Source organism: Oreochromis niloticus, linkage group LG14 (assembly GCF_001858045.2).
Source record: "Oreochromis niloticus isolate F11D_XX linkage group LG14, O_niloticus_UMD_NMBU, whole genome shotgun sequence".
In the NCBI taxonomy this organism is placed as follows: domain Eukaryota; kingdom Metazoa; phylum Chordata; class Actinopteri; order Cichliformes; family Cichlidae; genus Oreochromis; species Oreochromis niloticus.
In genome coordinates, this window is record NC_031979.2 from 21593410 (window position 1) to 21616129 (window position 22720).

Genomic DNA, 22720 nt, shown 5'->3' on the forward strand with positions numbered 1-22720 from the left:
ACCTGTGAAACTGGTTTCACTGACTTGTGTCTAAAAATAATCTTCGCTTACATCTAAATTGGGTAAAAAGTTTGCTGTTCAACAAAATACTTTGCAATGCCACATAAAGTTGCAGGTGATTGGATAATCCATAAGACTTATATTCAAATGACATGAGTTTGACTTTTTAACTTAGTTTAATAATTCTTTTCAAAAGAAAAGAATTATTTTCTTTTCACTCATTGTTTAGCTAGGTTTAGGCATTAAAGCTATCATTTTTGGTTCAAATAACCAAGATTTTTTTGGTGTTTAGGCTTAGAAAGGCTGTGTTAAATTCATTTAACTAAAAGAACCATGTTAGAAGGTTTTTTTCTTAAATTTTTGGCTGAGGATGCATTGTTTTTAGGAATCTTGGCAACATATGAAATTTACAGACTAGTCCAAGGACAAAGTTTTAATCATGAGGAGCACATGTATCAGCAAAGACATTAAATAAATAGACTAATAAATAGATTGAACAAAGAAGCAGCTGGTTTTATAAGCACGAACATGAAAATATTTTGCCATGTAAGAAAACATGAAATAGAATCAGACACAAAATGCTCTTTATATCAAAGTTTGCTTGTTAAGTAAGGTGAAACCACTTGTTATTGTAAAAAGTTTGTGGATTGATTAAGTATCCCAAAACTGTGTGAATTAAACACAGTGCTGAGAAATAAGAACACTCTCATGTGGGCAACTGCAATAAAGTTCATTGTTGGCGGCGATGAAATCACAAAATGTCCAAGAGCACATAACTGTCAAGCCATTTCTCTTCAGTGCTCCCCACACAGTTTCACTTCCGGCAGACAACACATTAGTCAGTTGTAAATAGACTCAGTGAAACAGGGTTAAAAAGGGCGTTTCTTAGAATCTTCTCAGTCTTTATAATCTCCCAAGATTCCTTCCAACAGTTACCAGTCAGCAGCTGTGTAATCTAACCTCTGTTTCCTTCCTACAGTATGTTCAGTAACTGCCTGTTAATCACTGGGTTTTATCCCCAGGTTTTCCACATGTTTTTTCAGTTTCTGGTACTGGAGTATTCTACCTCACTCTAGTGCTTCTGTTTCATTAAGTGTAGAAAATGTGAGTGTATTGCTCCAGTATTGCACTGTAACATGCTGTGGCAGGACTTTTTTCTTTTTAAATAAAGTGTTTTGTCACATCTCACAGTTTATCAGTCAATTGTCAGCTGTACATCGCAGAGAGAAAGGGACACATTGTTCATATTGAAGTCCTGCCCACACTTCACTAAGGGCAGTGGGGACAGAGAGGTCAGCAGAGGAAAATCCCTCAGTGGAAAGAAATTAGATTCTAAGTCATCCATCATGTGTGTGTCAGTTTGTTTCTCTCTAGAGTAATCTGGATGTGTAACATCTCCTTTGTAAGAGTCTATTAAATCAGACTGGCTTACAAGTAGTCCATTTTCAATAGACACTTTTCTATATTGTTTGATGACTTTGGTTCCATCGTGGCCTTGCTGATGACACCAAATGCACTGACCAGCTCCTGAACAGATACACGACTGAGGCCCAGCTCTGTAGCCCGTGACCACCTCGGCCAAAACCAAGTCTGGAAGTATCTGTTTAAATGTTTCCTCGTCATCAGAAGCTTGCATCTGCACATCTGAAGGACTCTGGCTGCGATAGTTACCTCCAGCAGCAGACTCTTTTAGAGGCCCACTGTCCTGCCCATCCAGGTTCATGCAAGAAATCATCTGGCAGCCCAGACCCACCCCACTGTCCTCTCTTTTCTGAATGGAATCAGCCCTCTCATTCTCCAGTGGGTAATCTGTTTGGCTGCTAGTTGTGCTTTCAGGTCCTCCCATGCTTCCACAGCCACTGTCATCTTGTCTTGTTGGTGGATTCTCTTCATTGTTTGAGTTAGACTCCATACTGAGCCCACTATCCATGCTGGTCCTCCTCTCCTCTTCTTCATTGTCCTCTGTTACTGTAAGATGACTGATTGGGTCTTTCACACCATCTTTCATGTCTTTTCTGTATGGTGACAGAAACCATCCTTTGTCTGTAACCACCTCCACAGTCCCATCTTCAACATAGAGTGGAAGCCAGCCACTAGCAGGGGATTTCTAAGGTGAGTCAAAGAAAAAAAAAAATTAGGTTTGACTTATGAACCATAGGATTAGTGTAGATCTCGTTTCAAAATATTTTTTTTCTGTTTTCCAAATAGCTGACACTACAAGTGTGCATTGTCACAATTGTCTGTAGTTTACTGTACTTACCAGTGCAGCAGGTGTTTTCTCTGGACGTTTCAGGTAACACAGCAGACAGGCTGCTATGATTGCAATGAATGCCAGCCCACCGACAAATGATAGGGATGATACGGCAATAATGTAATATTCTGAAAAGAGCATAAGCACCAATGAATTTAACAAATGTGAGTGTCTTGCTGAAAAAAAAACAAGGCTATAGCTGAGCTTTTATCATACTAACAATGATACTTCATAAAGCTCAGTCCCATGTGGTAAATATGAATCTACCACACGCAGTGGACGATAGATGTTTTATTAAGATTTTTTTTTATGCTGAAAAATTTTCAATTGTTTGGCATTTAGCTGCCATTCCTGTTTTCAGGCCCTGTGTAAATGTGTTTTATAGTAGACGTATTTAATAATCTTCTTAAATAATCTACCATTTTTTTCTTTACCTTGCTCTGGCAACAGCAGACACTGTTTATTGGAAACACTGCTGGTGGGGAGATTTCCACTGGTCTCTAACTTGACGCTGACACAGTACTCTTTACCCCAATGGAGAGAAGTGAAAGTAGTGTTCTGATCCTCTTCCCTATCATCCTTCAAGTATGCCGTGGTATTCTGTAGGGCAAGAACATAGTTAGCTGTTTTTTTCTTTAAATAAGCTTTAAATAATAAAAGTAAGGGCAATTCATCATTATACTTTCCAGGCTTAAATTGTGAAGTTGTTGGAAAGGTATAAAAACCTTATTCCTTTAACCTAATCCTAACCTACCTTATTATCTTGTCCTTTCTCCTCTAGATAGATGGTGTACCTTAAACCAAAAGGAAAAATCTTCTTCAGAATGGGTTTTGGGTGAACAGAGATGGTTATAGTGCTGGATGTAGCCCACAATGTGAAGGAGGGAGGTTGCAGTTTGCCTATGATCAGACAAAGGAAAGAAAATAATCTTATTATGTGTCTGAATTATTAATCAGAGCATTTTAATCTAAAAATAACACAACAAATTCTGCTTACTTTCATTCAGGAGAAATTTCTTACGAACCCAAATAGACTCATCACCCCCTGCTACCAGCTGAACTCTGACCTTGTAGCCAGAATCAAAATCAGTTATAAAACTGCTCAGGCTGCAGTAGGTATCATTAATCTGCGTGCAACTTGCCAACATGGCCCATTCATCGTGGTACCTAAGGACAGAAAACAGTCACCAAAATAAAAATGTGAACTTAAAAAAAGGTTTAGTAACTCTTAGTTGAAAAACAATTAGCATCAAATTCTTGAAAAACAAACTGAAGACAAAAACAAAATGAAGTCACAGAGAATAAAAAAAAAATAAAATAAAATAAGGATAAGGAAGTTCAGAGATCCACATATTGTAAGTCTGTAAAAGGATTCTTACTGATATGTAAGTTAAACTTACTTTGCCATTTCCACTTTGTAGTAATAGTTAGAAGGTGCATCCTCAGGTGTGTCCCAATGTAGTATTACCTCCCCATCCAAAATTTTCACCATCACGTTGGCAGGGCCAGGAATGCCCTCTGCTCCTGATATAGAAAAAAAGAAATTAAGATGTACATTAATTGTTACAATAATGGAAGTTTAATATATATATATATATATGTATATATATATATATATATGTATATATATATATATATATATATATATATATATATATATATATATATATATACACACATATTTTTTTTCAAATATGAAATTTCAAATTCCTGTATATGGGGAATGAGCTATAAAGTCAATGGTAATGTAAAACCCTGTTAACATATCCCGAAAGTGTTACTGCCAGATTTTTATGTGTGAAACTTCTGGTCAAGAACAGAAGAAAAAAAGCTGACAAGCTTTGATTTATGGGATCTCCAACTGAGTGACTATATGGGTTTTTTGTAAAGGGAACAGAAATTCCACTCTTGCTGTTCAGCTCATTTACTGGTATGACTGTATGAGGCTTCATATGATAACGGAAATAATACAAATATTATAAATGACCATGAAGGAAAATATAGTACCTTCTAAACACTTTTTAAACCGTTGTTTAAGTAAATGATCAACTGTGAGTTTTTTCTGTAACTGGACATACTAGTTAAGACTACAAATTGAGCATAAGAAAAGCTTTTAATTACCTGACACAAGGCTCATGTAGATCATTAAGAAGACAAAACCCGGCAATTTGGCTTTGACATCCATTTCAAGTATCTGGAAATACACCATTCAGTCAGAATCTGCTCAGTAGTCGCCAACAGAGTCCCTTATTCCAGTCATCAGCGACAGAAACATCCAGCCTCCACATCGGCTCTGTGTAACTGTACAGAGCTAAACTAAACTGTCGATTAATATTAACAAGAAGGAAGCAGCTGTTTTCTGCTGATACTGTGCTGCCTACACATCTGCGGTACGAAGAAGAGGTCCCTTGTTTTTTGAAAATGACTTTATTTACATAGTTCTCACCAAGTACCTTCGTCGCTCGCCTAACTCCCCTCCCTCTCAGATGATGAGTTTCCTGTTGTGACTATATCCGTGACGTTGCTGCTAGTTTCATCTCTCGCTTGCTCTTGCCTTTCTCAACAAGAGAGCCCTTTTCTTCCTCTTTTGTTTTTTCTTTTCCCCTTTCCATCCTCTCACCGGGCTCATAATGTAATTAGTGTTGAGCACTATCAGAAAAAAACACAGTTGGAGTGTATGTACACCAGAGATGAGAAGAGGAAGCTTTCAGGAATTCCCCTTTCACTTTTTTTTCCCCTAAAATGTAGGCAGTAGTTACTATCAAAGACTCATTCTGGTGTTTATCAGTTCACTTTGTATACTCTTTTGTTTATGTATTTTCTGTTTTTCCACTGACAAATATAAAATTTAAACTCAGGAAACTCATCTTATCACCGGTTTCCTCTTCTAGGTTTTGTCTACCTTTTCCTGTGACACTTTGTTCAGCACGACCTCCTTTGTGGTTTGATGCATTGCATATGTTGTTTCTTTTTTTTTCTTTTTGCACTTAACCATGGCTGAAGATAGAAGAACAGAGACAACTAAAACTGCACGTTAATTATAGACGCAATTTGGATGAATGTGCTTACTTTACAGTATCAAAACTTAAAGGAATCAAAAATAAAGGTCTTGAAAGTCAGATCGCACTTGATGATAAGAATAAATCATGAGCTTGTGTGGATAACAGGCATATGGTTTTTATCATGCATTATGCCATATTAATATGTCGCCAGCATGCGAGTTATTATGTGCGATTAGGCAGAAATATTTTTCTATGTTCTTTAAAAACGTACATTATCCAACGTGAGGGATGCAAGGCAACCTATATCTTTAAATATTACATGAATAAAGTATATACGTTTATCTACAGTACGTGTGCAAGAAACCACAGTGACTATCAGGCCTTATCTCTACACCTCATCCTACACAAAATTTCAGTAGTTCAGTTCATTACTCCTGTTTTGCAGATTAACAAAGAAAGCAGACGGCGTAATGTGTGTTATGGGTAGATATATCGATTTCTGGTTAAGAAATGACTCATAAAAATACCCCTTGTTAAACCGTTAACAATCACTTATTCCTGCACAATTCTCAGATTTTTCATTGTGTCCATCATTGTCTCTGCTGCATATCAAGGCTTAAGAGTGTCACATACAAATTACTTTTCTTCCTCTGTCTGCTGGATTCTGCTTGTGCGTTACTGTAAATGTGTAAAGGGTGTTGATTTACTGTTTAACATAAGTTCCCTAAAACAAATAGGACATAGTCTGTTGAACCTGCAATGTCATCTAGCTTTCCTCATCTTTTTAAACCGTTTCAGGCTTTACCCAGTTTTTCCAACAAGAGAACGAGTCTGGTGCCCATGGCAGTACCACACTCTTTCTTTTATTGTGATTGCATGTGACTTGTGCTTAGTCCACTGAAACTGTATCATTAAGAGGATTGGTTAGATCTAGCACAATCCTAAATTATACTGAAGAGAAATACACTGGGATGTTGATTTATTCAAGGAGCTTTTATCTGGCTATACTTTAGTAAAGAGTGCCTTCCTTTTCTGAGAAGTAGGTTTCTCTTAAAGTTAGCCATATATACCCCCATGTTTTCTCACCTCCTCCTCTCATGTGATTTCTTTTTAGTTTTAGTTCCCAGTAAATGCAAACAGGGTCTCTGCAAAGCACACCACATCTCTATTTGATAATGTCAGGTGGACAGAGAGCCGCTGACTAAATGTGAGCTGCGGGGGGAGGGAGTCTTTTTTAAAAGGTCACAAGATCAGCTGCTGTTGTTCAGAACAGGGACTTTCTTGCAAGTCACTTTTTAAGGTATGAGTGCCCTTTAGCTTCATGCACAATAAGATCACCCTCTAGTGGTGTGAAAAGGTGCATCATAACAGTGAATATGCTCTCTAGTGTGTATCACAGACTCAGTGTATCATTTAGTATCTCATTAATATCAACCATGAATAAACCACTAATGAGCAGACAAATTAATATGCTTATAATAATATAGATCTACATTACAAAACCTGGATCATAGTTCAGCACATTTCGTTTGGGGGTCATTATCTTTTATGCATCAGTTTTACAGTCATACAGAGTCACAACAAAGGAAATGTGGGGGAAGATAACAGGCGGATGACGTGTCACAAATCATCTAGATTAAGATGTAAAACTGTGTTTACAGTTTGCGAATGTCCTACATTCATGTTTCCAGAATGTTGATTCTGTTCATCTGGATTTTGCATTCAGAGTCTGAAGAAGTCACCTGGATGAGTCATGAAACATTTCTGACACTGTAAATCTAATATCCAGATGAACAGAATCAGCTTCCCGGGATTCCCTTACCTGGATGACTGAGGATAAGTGAAGACATTCGTGTTTACAGTTTGTCAAATATGTATCATGCAACATGCTCAACAACAGTTCAGCACAGATGAGCAACAGAGATGCAAAGAGGATGCAGGAATAGCATCCACTACACTAAATTACAGATAGGTAAAAAAATTAAAGCAAGAACTAAGACAACGTTGGTATTAACATTGTGTTACACCACTATGTGCTGCCATAACAACTTCACTGTGAGTTGGTATTGACGCTATGAGCCTCTGGAGCTCTATTGGTGAAAAGAAGCTGTTTTTTTGCATAAAAGATATTGCATTGGGAGGGTAATGAAGAGCACAAAAGTTCAAAAGAAGCAAAACACTGCAACAAAATGCCACCCAAAGCAAATACTGAGGATGGTCATCCTCGTGGGCCTTTCAGATTTTCAAGAGTCTCAATGGTTTGGCATCACCTTATTCGACTGACTTTTGCATGGCTGCATTTCCAGCTCCTCCTCAATATTCCTAGATCAAACTTTAAAAGCAGAGGTGATAGATCCTTTTCATTTGTGGCTCCTAACTGAAAGAACAGCCAATCTTTTCACATAAAAGCCACCCACTCCCTTAGTCGTTTCTAAACACTGTTTAAAATCTACTTATCTTTGCTTGCTTATAGTTCTAGTTCAGCAGGGTACATTAGTTTTTATTATGAAAGCGCAGACTTATGTGTGTTGTTCATTTCATGATTTTAGTGTATATTTATTCTGGATTTATGGATATTTATACATAGCATACATCTGTCATAGAAATAAACTCTGACTTGACTTGACTTGTCACTTATACATTTTGCAATGGTCAAAGTGAAACAGCAACGGAAATTTTGTTTTCGTTTCAAATTAAAGGGGGGAAAGAACAGCTGAAGAAATGTGTGGTTGCGAGAGGAAGTAGAGATCATATGTAAAGTGAATCTGGCAGGTGCAAATCGGCTCCAGAAATATCCAGGAGCCACAACTGTGCAGAAAGGCACCAACTTCATGAGAAAAATGCTTTCTCGCACATCCAAAATTGTAATACCATGATTTGGTTCCTTGTGTTTTTTCCACCAGTATATAATTTTGCTTAACCCCTTAAAGCCCAAACAACGAAGTAATTTCCAGAAAATTCAAATTGGTAGCACTTTATAATGTCAAATTATTAAGTACTGTTAAGATATTCGTAAATTACTAACACATACTTAATTCATCATTTATTTAGCAATACTCCTTATTATGACATTTATAAATACAGAGATATTATTATGACTATGATTAGATTATGATTATTACTAGCAGTAGCAATGATAGCTGTACATAGTAACAGATATATTTATAAATATAACATAAATACAGATAAAAACAGATCTATATTTATGAATGACAGACTAATTCAACATAAATGATGATTTAAGCACTTGCTAATACCATAATAATACTTTACTACTAATGCTAAATACGGGACCAGTATTGCCGATAGCGATAGCGATACATAGGGGAGAGCAGCGTGTTATAATTTATGAGATGAATCATCATATGATGATATCATCTTACGGTGATAGTAACAAAGTATCAAACCTATCATGCCAGTATTGATCCGATAACAATACCAGTTTTGGTATGAAACTATCAATATTTGTATGAATATTTCCATGAATTCCAGACTGAAAAATAAATCATGTCATACTCTCTGGAGAAGAGGCCATTTGGGTTCAGGGCCCTGACAGCTCAGCTGAGGTTATTTGAGCTGTGAAACATTCTCAGACAGTATGTTGCTGCTACAAAACTGGTCTGACAGGTAGGACATTGGTGCACTGGACACACCCGTCTCTGTGAAGCAAAGAAAGGATTTACATGGGAGGGGGAAGATCGGCCTACCTTTTATTGCTTGGTTTAAGTTGAGTGGGAAACGCAGTTGAGTGGAGCGCAGAGGAGAAGAAAGGAAGAAGAACAAACGTGCTTAATGTTTCACCACCATGCTCCAGACTGTGTGAACCTGCGCTTAAAAAGCTCCACCCACCTGTTCTCACCTCCACTCTGCACACTTTGCTTCCCCGAATCCAATGGATAAGCATGACCCGGTAGGTTCTGACTTCTTGCTGGTGGGTCTCTGACTTCAGGCTTGCTTCACTCAATAGTCTAACTTCCCACTTAATTACTGTTCACCTGAATGATGGCTGTGTTTTCTGCTTCACTTTGCATTATTTTGAATTTAGAGAACTGTGTTGCTTGTGAGTATATGTAGCATTCCCCAGAAGACTGAAGAATGCAGTTCAGTACAGAGATTCCAGAGCGAAAGGTTTGACTTGTTTCACTTTCCTTCTTGTGAAACAGGTGTTTCTGTTTAGTTTTCTGTTTTTGTTTGTGTAGTCTATGTGGGCAAATATTTTTTATTCTTTATTCAATTTTAGACTGTGTAATATAGAGATATGGTATAGGTGCAAGAACACATAAAAAATCCCCGTGTCGGTGAAATTGTGTATATTCCTGATGTGATGATGGAGGAAATAATGTAATTAAACTTCACATTTTCATTGTACCTACTCTTGTCTTTTTAGAAAAATAAAGAGAGAGATAAAATACCTGTAACTGCAGCTTTATGAATTCATTGTATGTTCTGGATATTGTGTTTGAATCTAGAATTATGCCCATACAAGGTTGGCAGGTAAGAAAAAACAGGGACAGTTTTAGTTTACCATTTTATATCAGATTATGTTGTAGCTTACCCTGAACTGTGCAAGCAGAAGAAAATGGATGGATGGATTTTGTAATTTTAGATGACATGGTTTGTTTGAGTGATGCTGTCCTTTGTGTTGCATAGATCCTCTAATTTTTCCACCTTTTATTTATAATAATAGCTGGAAAGCAAACTGTGAAATATGACCGTGTGCACTATGCTGAGAAATATGACTATACCTCCACCTAATTCTGCTTAGGCATTTGATTTCAATAAAGTAAGGTTTATGGTGCCTATAGGCATGTTTTGAAACTATACATCTTTGTTGGTGAGTAACACTCACCTTCACAGTTTTTTTCCCCAACTTTTATTGAACTTAACTTGAAACTTGGTGCTGTTCATACACAAACTGCAAACTGCTGCTGTGCTATTCAGTAGGGGTGCAACGATACACAAAATTCACGGTTCGGTTCGGTTCGATACTTTGGTGTCACGGTTCAATATTTTTTCGATACAAAAAAATGTTCATGCCTTTTTAATTTGTCATTTATTAAAATTATAAATATATATTTTAACTCAAAAGTACAGTTTTTAAATTTAATGTTGCTGAAACAACAAAATAATTAAAAAAATAAATCTATCTGATCGAGAAATCACTCATCTTTGGAAAAGAGAAGTGAGAATTACAGAGAAATGGCTCGTTCCACAATAAAAGCTATATTATACCCTTCTTCTGGGGTATATTCTCTGCAGCATATTAAACACATCAGGTCCCCATAAGGAAAATCATGTGCTAACGGCTGTCTAAATGACACGGGTAAAGTTTGTAGCATGCGTGCTTGTTATTTTTGTCTGCTTCCACTTGTCTTTGCACTAGGATGATGTCGGTGTAAATGTGCAGTTATATTCGTTGTGTTCCCACTAGTGCTGTCAGCGTTGATCTCGTTAAGATGACATTAACGCCATAACGCGGCAAATCTCCGTTAACGAGTTACCACGGATCGCCCCGTGCATGGGGCTGGACGGTGTCAACACGTTAACAAGCTAACTGCGCTAACGCACTAGTTCCCACCAACTGAGCATTGCGTGGCACATCCGACATACTGTTTTACTTTTGTCCATGACGCGCTTACCATCAGGGTCATGCTTCACATGAAAACCAAGATAGTTCCAAACGCCAGATCTGAATGAGGGTGGGGGAGGCTCAATTGCCATGTTGCAACGAGCTTAGCTTCTGTCTTGCTAGCTTGTGCTGCGCTCAGTGGTTCTGCACTGGACAGTGCAGCCTAGGCGGAGTAGTCGAACGCAGATCCACTGAGCGCTCAACACAGACAGCATCATCAGAAGAAAACTTGACAAAATAAATTAAACGTTTTGTATTGTTCGATACATATGCGTACCGAACCGAAAGCACTGTATCGAACGGTTCAATATCGATACGAGTATTGTTGCACCCCTACTATTCAGGATTGGAATAACTTATGATGTGAAAAAAACTGTTTACATTAAAAAAAAAATGTATGTAAAAACAAAAAAATGTTTCTCTTTCATGCTATAAGAATGTCAGGAGGTCGAATGACTCATCACAAACTTGTTTTTTCACATTGTATGACTTTCTACAGAGGGTTAGTTGATAATGGAAACAGGTGATTAAGGCCTGCCGTGTTCAAACAGGTACAACCACAGAGCAATTAGCATTTGTAAACTCTGATATCACCAGCTGCATTCCTGCATATCACATAAAGAGCACAGTACTAAAATTAGCACAAGTATTTTAATTGCTGTACAAAAATACTTTTGCTTAGTTTAGCTGAAAATAGTTCGTTCACATGTAACTTAGTGACAACCAGGCACCCGTAGAAAGTTCGCCTCATTAGACTGATCTACAAAATATATTTTTATTTGCTAGTGGAAAATTCAAGCTCTTCATCCATTTTTTTTACACTGATTTCAGACATGTAATCAAATTGAAGCTTGCGTGTCAGGTTTTTGACATACACATCACTGACATTTTGACACTGCTGAACATCAGTATATCAACACAATTTCTGGAATTTTAACTATTTTCCACCAAGACTGTTTTAAATTGTTTCCTCTGCAAGCAAACCAGAAGAAAATACCAGAGATATCTCCAAAAGTTGATTCTGTTCATCTGGACGTAGCGTTTTCAGTGGGAGAAACATTTCGACACTCATCCAAGTGGATGAGTGATGCTACATCCAGATGAACAGAATCAACTTTTGGAGATTTACTTACCTGGATGATTGAGCATGCATCAAGATATGAGCGATATGTTAAACCAAATCTCTGTTAATTTAGTTCAAAATACAAGTCAGGGTGCTCAAAAAAGGTTTTGCACTTGTGCTGCATATCTGTTCGTCTTTGTAAGGACCAACAGTAGTCACCAACTAGCTCAGATTAAGTTTTCCCTGATATTAGTTTAATATTTTTATGAAATCTTGCCACATGTTCATTGCTGGCACAGCCCAAATTCAATAAAAAAAACTGATGAGAATGTAAAAAACTGGATATTCAGTGACATGGCTCTAAGTAGTTCACATGCTTTCCAGTATGTTATCCACAGGCTCAGCAAAACTTTTCCCTCTGTGACTGACAAGAAAATTCAACCTAGTTGAGTTGGGTTCAGTTTCATTTGGAACCAATCATCAAACATCCGTTCAGAGATTTCAGGACCAACAAAAGTGCTTTCCTTAATTTTGGTTTTACTTTTCTTGAGACCAAACTTATTTCTTAAATGCTGAAACATCAGCCAAGTTGGCGAGTAATTGGAAGATAATTTTCCAGTTTGGTGTCAGCCAGTAAAATCTGCTAAAATACAGGTGAAAGAGTCCCAGAAGGAAAACACTTACTGACCAGTTTTGTTGGTCTTATTAGATTAACTTCCAGTAAAATTAAACACATGAGCATGAATCTTCTTTAACTTGTTTGCTCTAAAACAAAATTGCAGTCTATAACCAGTGCAGTCTTCTAATAAATAAATTGATCTTTTTTAAGAGCTTAGTTGAGATTCAACATTATTTATGACTGAATTCCAATGAAAAATTTCATATTCTAAATAACAAAGAAAAAAGTGTTTTTTCTCAACCAACAGGTTCAGGATCATCCCCGACAAAACATAGACAAACATCTTTTAAAAAGAAACAATGGGCAATGAATACCATGCTTTGTTACTCAAGTGCTACACCTATGGCAGTTAGTGCATTGTGCACACTCACATGGTTTGTACTGCTGCTGACAGGGTAACAGAGTCACCTGAATCACCTAGCCAGTACGAGAAAACATACCTAAAATGCCATTGCACTATTTCAAGGAAATGGTGCATGTGACATTGAAACACTAGCAACACAGTCCAAACCCCTTTCAGAATAAACACAGTATGTGTTTGTGCAGTGTTTCTCAAAGTGTGGGGTGGGGGCCCAGGGTTGAGAGAAAAAGTTAAAAATAAACAGGAAGTGAACAAAGACAAAGAGTTTGCTGATGCTCTCATGCTGACCTTCATTTCACTAAACTTTAACCTGGGCAAACTTTCATTGTTAATAATTGATAAAAACGGGCAGGTATGGCCCACAGACTAACTTTATCATCTTAAGAAAACAGAAAACGAGGCACCGGGTCAGTCCAGAGGGTGCTGGATTGTTCTGTAGTAGAAAGGCAATCAGAGAGATATAGTTATTTGCAGTGATTCCAGTCAATGACATCCAAAGGTTGACAAATGCTTGCTGGAACTTTTTTGTCAACCAAAAACAATACCACACCCTCTTAAGACAAACAAAAAGAAAAAATGCATTAGGAAGTGTTCATAGAAAATGTTTTCTGTTACAACTTCCTTGTTTAGTTCAGATTAACCTCTAACACATTTGGGAAAACATAAAGTAACACTTGCTAACAACTAAGGGATACCAAAACAGTTCCTTGGTAGATACAGAAGACAAACACACTAACGTACACACACAAAAATATTGCTGACAGCTGCTTAGACACCATCCTTTTACCAAGGTGGCTACTACTGACTAGTCAGTAGTTTCTGTGCCATGAGTCACTCACAATGAACTCTTGGTAGAGCTTTAACCCGTGTGGATTAAAGTATTTGAGCCACTTATTCCTCTAAGAAAAACCCAGTGAACAAACTTGTTCTTAGTTGCATTTTTCCCACTATCATTTTGCACCAACTTGTCCCATACAAGTCTCCAAATATGGATCAAGACCTTTGTTTGAAATTCTCGATATGGCTACTGGCAGAGACGATATCACATACTGAGAAATGAGGAACATACCCCTAAATCTCCTAAATCTGATCTGTTAGACACTGTTGCCAGGATACATCACTTCTTTCTTTGTGCCTATAAGGTTGTTGCGCTGGTGTAGACTTGATAACAGTGTTTGGATATCATGGAGGACAATAGGTTACATGCAGACTCTTGGCAACCAGAAACGTGCAGTTTTAACAACAAGAAACACACAATTGACGATTTACCATTCTAGCTCATGTATGTCTAATTGTATATATTATACCTAATATATATATACCTTAAAACATGACTTAGTACTGGAGAACCCTTGTTGGCAAGCACAGTGGTATGAGGTTTCTTGTAGTTGGTCACTAGGTTTTTACTTATCTCAGGAAGGCCCACTTTAGCCCACTTCTCTTTACATAAACACTCTAAATCCTTTAGTTTTCTTGGCAGCTGCTTGGCAGTTTGAAACTTCAGCTCCCCCCACAGATTTTCTATATGAATAAGGTCTGGCTATGCCCCTGAATGACCTTGACCATGGCCTTCCCCATGGTGGTGGATAATTTGGAATGGAATCTGCCAGATTTCTAGCTAGGCTGTAGTAGACCAAATACTAATTTCACTCACTGACATGTAAAACAATTTATAACTTTGAGGTAATTTGGTTGAAATTCAGAACAGTCAACTTCTGCCCATTAAAATAAAACTACTCTAAAGATAAGCAAACATACTAATTCAGCAGGGGATCAAATAATTATCATCTTGTGCCCAAGGAGAGATTATATAATATCGGACATAGACTTCACATGACATTGTTTGTTATTCCAGTAAGAGATTGTATCTATGAAATCTTGCAGAGTATTTGTTTTGCCCTCATTTTTTTTGTCTTTTTCTCTTAGGACACCCCCCCTCCTCCCTACTACTCTGTTGCTGTCCACACGCAGCCACCCCTCAGGTCTTATGAAGAGGTGGTGTATGGCTTGGGTCCAGGGGTGATGCCCCCATCCCAGCCACGTTACATCCCTCGGTATTCACCATCTGTTGTTGCTCCCCAAGTCTCACAGCCCAGCACAAGTGAGTTATACCTGCACCTCCCATATTTTTCTAGGAATAAAATCCATGTATTGTAAATGTACAACAAAACAAATGTTGAGTCAGAGTCGCTCCAACGATCATTAATATGTGTGTCACTATATGCTTTTGTTCTGACTGTGTTTAGTCCCAAAGAAGAAAAAGGGATGCTGTGAGAGCAAGAAAAGGTGCATTGGCGTGTCGTTGTCAGTCCTACTGTTGCTTGCTCTGCTGGGATTGGCCATTTGGCTTGGAGGTATACTTTGATCACTGGACAATATCATCAAAACTTGTGAACTAAGTTTGTTAAACTTTTGTATCCGCACGTAAAGCTCAGTTAGTTACAATAGTTTTTGTTTCCTTGTGGGCCTAAGATTGTAAGAATTTATCTATTTTCATTTGTTTATGCTCATTTTGTGTAACTGCTGGTATTTAAAAACAGTATGAAGCATAAACCCAGTTGCTAAATATCATTACCAGTATATGATGCATTATTTTGCAACTATTGTTGTGATTTGGCGGTATATAAATATAACTGAACTGAATTATTGGGCTCCCTAAAAATTTTTTTTTTTTTTCATTTTCACAGATATTTGTTGGCAGTGACAAAATGTTTTCTCTGTGTTGTCTGCTGCATGCAGTGCTCATTTTGAAAATCATTGATGTTAACTGGAGTACGTAGGAATAGTTGCTGATATTTATTAAGTGAGATGGAAAGAGAAGTGGTCAATTTTAAGATGCATATTACTGTTCTTATTTTATTTCATTATTTTGTTTGGGTTAAGTATAACAATAATGGCACACTCTACCTCTACTTACTTTAAAACCATTTCTACATACTCTCCAACCACAGTTGTGTACGGCACCAGGAGTGCAACATCAGCGATCCACTACGATGAGCATGATGGGAGCGATGATATGAAAACCCAAAGTGCAGTTTTGCCAAAGGACACCTGCCCAAACAATACTGTCATATGCGACGGAAAAGAGGACTGCCAACATGGCACTGACGAAGCATACTGTGGTAAGTCATAACCATACCAGGATTGGGCTAATACGAGGAAAGAAGGTGAAGTAGGATTGGCAAATAACAATAATAAACTACGGAAGGCATATGTATCCATATGTGTCAGAATTCTCAAGGGATCCAACTTAAATCTGCATTATGTATAATTGTATTGGTTTTATTCATATTATACTCGCTATGTAATACCTAACAACAAGGGACATATATGAGAAGAATACACAAGAAAGGTCTTGGCAAATTAAAAAAAAAAATTAACAGCTATTTTACTTTTTAGAGGTTAATGTTTGTATTTACAACAGCAGCAAAATGAAAGCTAAAATTGCCTAATAGTCACATATGCACATAATCGACTAAGGAGACTAAAGATGTATTCTTTTTGTTATCCCTCCATTACTTCTCAAGTGAGGTTTGGTGAGGGAAACAGTCTGCAGGTCAGAACAGCCACAGATGGTCGCTTCCTACCAGTGTGTAACCAAGGGTGGGATAACAATGAAGCCATGCAGATCTGCAAGCAGCAAGGATTCAGAAAGTATGGGATCACCACTTTACCCTGCCTATTATTGTCATAGCTCACCTAAAATGTATTGAACACCATGTATAAAAAGTTTAAAGGTATAGTTCAGTAGAACAGGCAACCCAGACCATTGCAGAGGCCTGGGTTTGCATACAGAGCCCTTTACTGGCTGTCTTCTCTCTAGTGCCCTATCTAAATAAAGGCTAAAAAGTTTACAGGCAACTGAGAAAAACTTTGGATCAAAGGTAATCATCATAATATATATTACCATTATCTATCGTCATTTAGACCTAGCACGGGCTACATGAAAGAGTGATTTAGCGTGTAATTTGGAAGGGTCGATTTCAACAACAGCCCATAAACACGTGGGCTTCAAACCCAACCTGTAATTACCCACAGAGGTTCATGTAGCATCACCTCATCTGCTGCTGTGTGTTTTGGATTGAATTGATTCTCCACAGGAGTGACTACCAGTGGGGCGTCTCAGTATGACAGAAGCACAATTAGTTTACAGATTCACTCAGATATTGACTGCAGAAAATGGTCTCTGTATGTGTCCGTTTATCTAATCATTTTTCTCTCTGTCTCCAGTGCCTATATGACAGGTGCAATTCAGTCAGATTCCATAGGTTTAACACTGAACAACAGCACAAGATCTGCTCCTATCCAGGCTCGGGTAAATGTCAGGTACATATGATCTGTTGGTTAACAACATTAGAATTGGTTGACTGCATGTACCCATTTTAACATGTTTCCCTTATTGTGGCAACATGCAGTTCTCCCTGTCCGAACAAGCAGACTGTCTCCCTGCAGTGTGTGGGTAAGGAGCCTCCATCTGTTCCTACAGTCATACGTCACACACTTTCTATTTCTCTCTCTATGTCTCTCTTATGTTACACCCAGTACCTATAACTGAAAATGCAGTTATTAGCCAGTGCAATACTAACAAATGTATCAGAATCATTTTCTGAAAATTTCAAGGTTCAGGCATTTTTCTGTTAGATTTTTTTTGATAGCTTTTGTCAGTACACACGACCGTAATCATGGGGGTGACTGTTGGCTGTACAGTTGTTCAGATGATGAACTGACAACTTCCAAAAGGAGGGTGGGCCACAGAAGGTCACTGCTGAAAAGGCTGCTTTTAACGGGCAAGATGAAGCTTTGAAAGGATTGTCAAAAATTACTTCAAGAACTTGAGAAAGCTTCGAATTTGGGACAGAGGCTGGTGTTTTGGCATTAAGAGCCACCACACACAGAAGTCTAAGGAGCATCATGATAGGATAGAAGATAGGAATGTGAGAAACAGTATAAAAAATGTCTTACCTGGACGTTATCTCAAAAGTCTGGAGGAAAAGTGGAGAGACAGAATCCAACGTGGTTGAAGTCCTGTGTGAAGTTTTTGCTGTCTATGATGATTTGGGGCACCAAATCATGTCGGTGGTGTTTTATCATATCAAACATTAATGCAGCACAGGGTGCCAGTGGTGGGTCTGCGATTTGTGGTAGTGAGCACAGGGCCAATAGCGGACGTTATGACCTCATCAGAGCAGTTAAGAAAACCCCTCTGCTACTTAACTGGCCAAAAAAATGACCTCATAAAATCTTAAGACTTGTTTAAAACTGTGTGAAAATTACTCAAAGAGTTCTTAAATTATGGCCACAAGGTGTTTTGTTAGGTGACCGTGACCTTGATAACATAAAACATTATGACTCCTGTGAAGATCGCTTTAAGATTTAACAGCACTGGAGCAGCAACGCTGGCAGATACAATGTATTTTTTCTGCACTCATCAAGGATAAAACTATATGCTGAAAATAGTTTTGTTTCCCTTTCTTTCTTTTGCATGGTACCTTGCATTGTTGTCCAGATTGTGGTAAGCAGCAGGCCACATCCCGGATCATCGGTGGCACCGTAGCTAAAATGGGTAATTGGCCTTGGCAGTTGTCGCTACAGTTCAGAGGATCCCATGTCTGCGGAGGAGTCCTGATCTCCCCTGATTTTGTGCTTTCTGCTGCCCACTGTTTCCCAAGGTAACCAACAAAAACAAAAAACAAAAAAATTAAAACAAACATACCCTTGTAATTTTTTTCACACCCCCTTAAATTGACCACAGTCTACCTTAGTAAACTCTCTGATTCCTAGAGTCTGTACATTGTGATTGTAGATACTTTAAGGTCCAGCTGCAGTTAACAATGCAAAAACATGCATTTTAAAAATCATAATGCCCATTATTCTGTGCTGAAATCTACATCAATCTGTTGCTGTCCATTGAGGAGTGTCTTTCGGGGTTTCAGAGACATCTCTGCGGCTCTATCCCCTCAGAACTGGAGAGTATACGGTGGAACGGTGTCCCTGAACAATCTGCCTGCTCCGTACCTTGTTGAGAAGATAATAGTCAATGAGAACTATGACACTAAAACTAATGACCAAGATGTTGTTCTTCTCAAACTTACATCCCCAGTCACTTTCAATGGTCAGTTGCATCTTTACATTCTTTAAAAAAATGTGTGTAGTCCTCCAACCTTGATAGCTGTAAGCATGTATAAGCATATATGTGGGCATCATGTTGGAAAGCAGAGCGTGTGAAGGATTTAATTGCTTCCTCCATGAAAATATTCAGCACAGAAAACCTTCGATGATGGAACCTGTGTTAGGAGCACTATGTAGAGTTTGCTGAATTTGCACAAAGAAAGGAACAGTCTTAATTTTTTATGGTAGGTTTATTTCAATGAGGAGAGACACAATAACAACTAAAAATCTAGGGAAAAAACTTACATCACAGAAAAGTTATACGTTTTTTTTCCCCAAATTCAGCAGGTGATCAAATAATGATTTCTCTTACTCTGTACTTTATATAGTCTACAGTAGATTATGTAGATTATCAACAAAAACAGGACACTAAAAAGTATGCAGAATAGTAACAGCAATGAAAGTATTTCCTTTCCTGCTCAGTCTGAGCTTTTAAAGCCTGTGAGTTCACAGTCAAACTGTTAATCTGCCATACATAGTGCAGTTGTTTTACCGTGTATGTACAGATCTATCTACAACACTATCCTTTTGAGCATACAAGGTGGCTGATGTGTTGGCAGAAGTTTAAATACATATTCTTGTGTTAACCAGATAAAGTTCAGCCCGCTTGTCTGCCAGCATATAACCAGAACTTTGTGCAAGGAACTCAGTGCTGGACCTCGGGTTTTGGCACCACACAGGCTAGTTCAGGTAAGCAGAAATGTAAAAATGTTAAGTATACTAGAAATCTAGCAAATGGCAGAGTTTTAGTCATTTATGAATGTAATTTATTTTACTGAGATGCCATGATTTCCATTCTCATGTGTTGGGGAATATAGTCTGCCTGTCACGATCTGAGGAGGCAGACCGTGCGGTGTGTGTGTGTGGACCCAGGTGCGAACACACGAGAGTAGGCTGGAGTAAACTTAACTGAAAGCGAGCCTTTATTGTGGCTGGTGACAAGAAGTGCGAACAAGGCAGAAACGCAGTGATAAACTAAACTATAACTAAACTGGGAAAATGGTACTAGGAAAAGCTATGAAGACACAGGAAACCATAACTATAGATACAGAGACTGGCTGTGACAACATGGAGGGTGGAAACACAGACGACGCGACAGGCTGCATGAAACACAGAGACTAAATACACATGAGGGATGATCAGGGGAAGTGGCCACACATGGGAGCACAGCTGACACACATGAACCTAACGACAGGACAGGAGAAGTGAAACTAAATACACTGACATTGAATATAGACTTTCAAAGTAAAACAGGAAACATGGAGATTAGACATGGAGATAAAACATGACATGAACTTAACATAACTGCATAGACAAGAAACGTAGACGCAGAAACCAGGGAGACTGAGTGCAGGGGGAGATGACATAAGGGAACAAGACTAAATTGCAATCTAGAAATAAATAAGGTGAACTAAGCTAAGGCACAAAAGAATACAAAAGATACATAAACTCAAACACTGGGTCGCTCGACCCAGGACCATGACACTGCCTGTGTACATCTGCATTGCATGTTTAAGCCCTGTTGTTTCCAGCAGTGTTTGATTGTTTTATTGTACATAAAGCTTTAAAAGTTTAGGTTTGGTCTATGAAGGACTTTTAGCCATTTTAGTCACTAAAACTAATGCCTTAAATTGAAGGAAGATAGGACCCACCCAACGCATTGACAGATACAAACAAAAATACAACTGGGGATCTGGGGAAAGGTGCAGCATTAAAGGTCACAGTGAGCATAGTGGCCTCCATCATCCACAAATGAAAGAAGTCTGAAACCATCAGGACTCTATCTGGCCAATCTGAGGTGTTGGGGAAGAAAGGCCTTAGTTAGGGAGGAGATCAAGAACCCAATGATCAATCTGACAGAGCTCCATCTTTGCTCTGTGGAGACAGGAGAACCTTTTAGAAGGACAACCATTTCTGCAGCACTACACCAGTCAGGCCTGTAAGGTAGAATGACCAGACGGAAGTCACTCATAAGCAAAAGGCAAACTATTTAACATTGCTGATGTAATAAAAATGATCAACTGAAAATTAAAATAACAAATCTGCAAGCTGAGAAAGAATGGGAAAGGATTACAAGAAATCAACAACAATGAAATGACGGGAATGAGGAAGTAACTAGCATCTGTTGTCTATATAATCATCTAATGAAAAATATGCTTGAAAAAGAAATGTTAATGGCTGATGGGCGGGTGACAACTCTCAATCAATAAACAAAGGACTGGGACATCATTAATCATAAAAACTGAAGACAAATGAGGAAAACAAAGAAGGCACAGTTTCTGTTGCTGAGACGGTGCACCTCACAGTAATGTGTAATATTTACATCAAGCTACTATTATGGGGTATTAACATTGCCATGTAAAGGAAACAATGACCTGTTTTTTTCATTTTTTTAAAGGTGTTGCCTCGAAGGATCTGATGGAAGTGAGTGTGGACATCATTGATACACAAGTGTGTAACAGTCGTGATGTTTATGGAGGTCTAGTGACCAATTATATGCTCTGTGCTGGGAAACTCAACGGAGGCAAAGACTCCTGTCAGGTGAGCAGTCAGTATTAAGGAACAGTTTAACAGAAATCATATGCATAGATTTGACCATCTAGCAACCTTTGAAGTAACATTTGTGCTAACCAAGTATAATATATTTTTCCAGGGTGACAGTGGTGGACCTCTGGTGTGCCAGGGAGAGAATCGCTTTTACCTGGTGGGGATTACGAGCTGGGGAGCTGGCTGTGGTGAAAAAAACAAACCCGGGGTTTACACCAGAGTCAGCAGTGTTCTGCCCTGGATCTACACAAGCATGCATGTAAGAGAGAAAGGAAAAAAAATAATTAAAAACTAGAAGGGGAAGGCTTTCTCTATGTTAACTCCTCCTTTGCCTCTTGCAGAGAGCTATGGTTTGACATCACTCTGCCTCCTGCTGGTGTTTTCCTCCGAATGAAGTCACTATGAAGTTGTCTTGAGGGAGTAGCAGGATGACAAAAATGACCACATACATTCATTAATGTTGTGCTCATCATCTATACTCATCTCAGGTCACATGGATTGAATATATTTTACACTACCCACATGTATACAAGCTAATCAATGCACTGACTTCACTCTTTTAATTTTGATTTTATTCTTTTGTGCGTGTACTAAAGCTTACCTTTAATTTAAGTGAGCTTTAAAAGCAGATGATTTTTTTATATCATGTGTTGTAATTCCATGAAACGCTTTCAGCACTCTACTGAGATGTCCTTAATCAGTTTGTGGTTGATTAATGTATGACTGTGTATAATTATGTATGATTAATTATTATGAAGGTGTTTTTCTCTCTCTCTCAGGAACACAATTCTAACTTTTGTGTACCATATTAAAATCAAGACATTTTGTGCATTACCTTTGTGAAGTATAAGCACCGTAACACTTGACTCAGTCACTAAGCAGTGCACTTAAGCCACTACTCACGTTGGGATTTTTCTTGAAATTGTTCTTGATTGTATTCTTTGTTATGTTCATGTCATAAGTTTGTGAAGGATCGTGCGAATAACATACACAACATATATCAGATAAAGAAGGAACCAC

The 22720-nt window shown here is 38.2% G+C and overlaps 2 protein-coding genes across 2 annotated transcripts; one reads left to right on the forward strand and one right to left on the reverse strand.

Annotated features, from left to right (window-relative positions):
• Positions 1-418: 418 nt before the first annotated feature.
• il10ra (interleukin 10 receptor, alpha) lies at positions 419-4720 on the reverse strand. The gene is made up of 7 exons (XM_003450847.5): positions 4373-4720; positions 3652-3775; positions 3249-3418; positions 3006-3151; positions 2686-2851; positions 2261-2379; positions 419-2107 (listed from the first exon to the last, which is right to left on the reverse strand). Exons 1-7 carry the CDS (start codon positions 4458-4460, stop codon positions 1196-1198), a joined length of 1725 nt encoding a protein of 574 aa, XP_003450895.2. The 5' UTR covers positions 4461-4720; the 3' UTR covers positions 419-1195.
• A 4191-nt stretch (positions 4721-8911) lies between these two features.
• Positions 8912-22534, forward strand: tmprss13a (transmembrane serine protease 13a). The gene is made up of 13 exons (XM_005455779.4): positions 8912-9163; positions 14912-15086; positions 15232-15339; positions 15937-16107; positions 16513-16639; positions 17216-17311; positions 17401-17444; positions 18492-18654; positions 18919-19097; positions 19745-19843; positions 21552-21694; positions 21807-21959; positions 22042-22534. The coding sequence occupies exons 1-13, from the start codon at positions 9146-9148 to the stop codon at positions 22054-22056; spliced, it is 1491 nt and encodes a 496-aa protein (XP_005455836.1). The 5' UTR covers positions 8912-9145; the 3' UTR covers positions 22057-22534.
• The last annotated feature ends 186 nt before the right edge of the window (positions 22535-22720 follow it).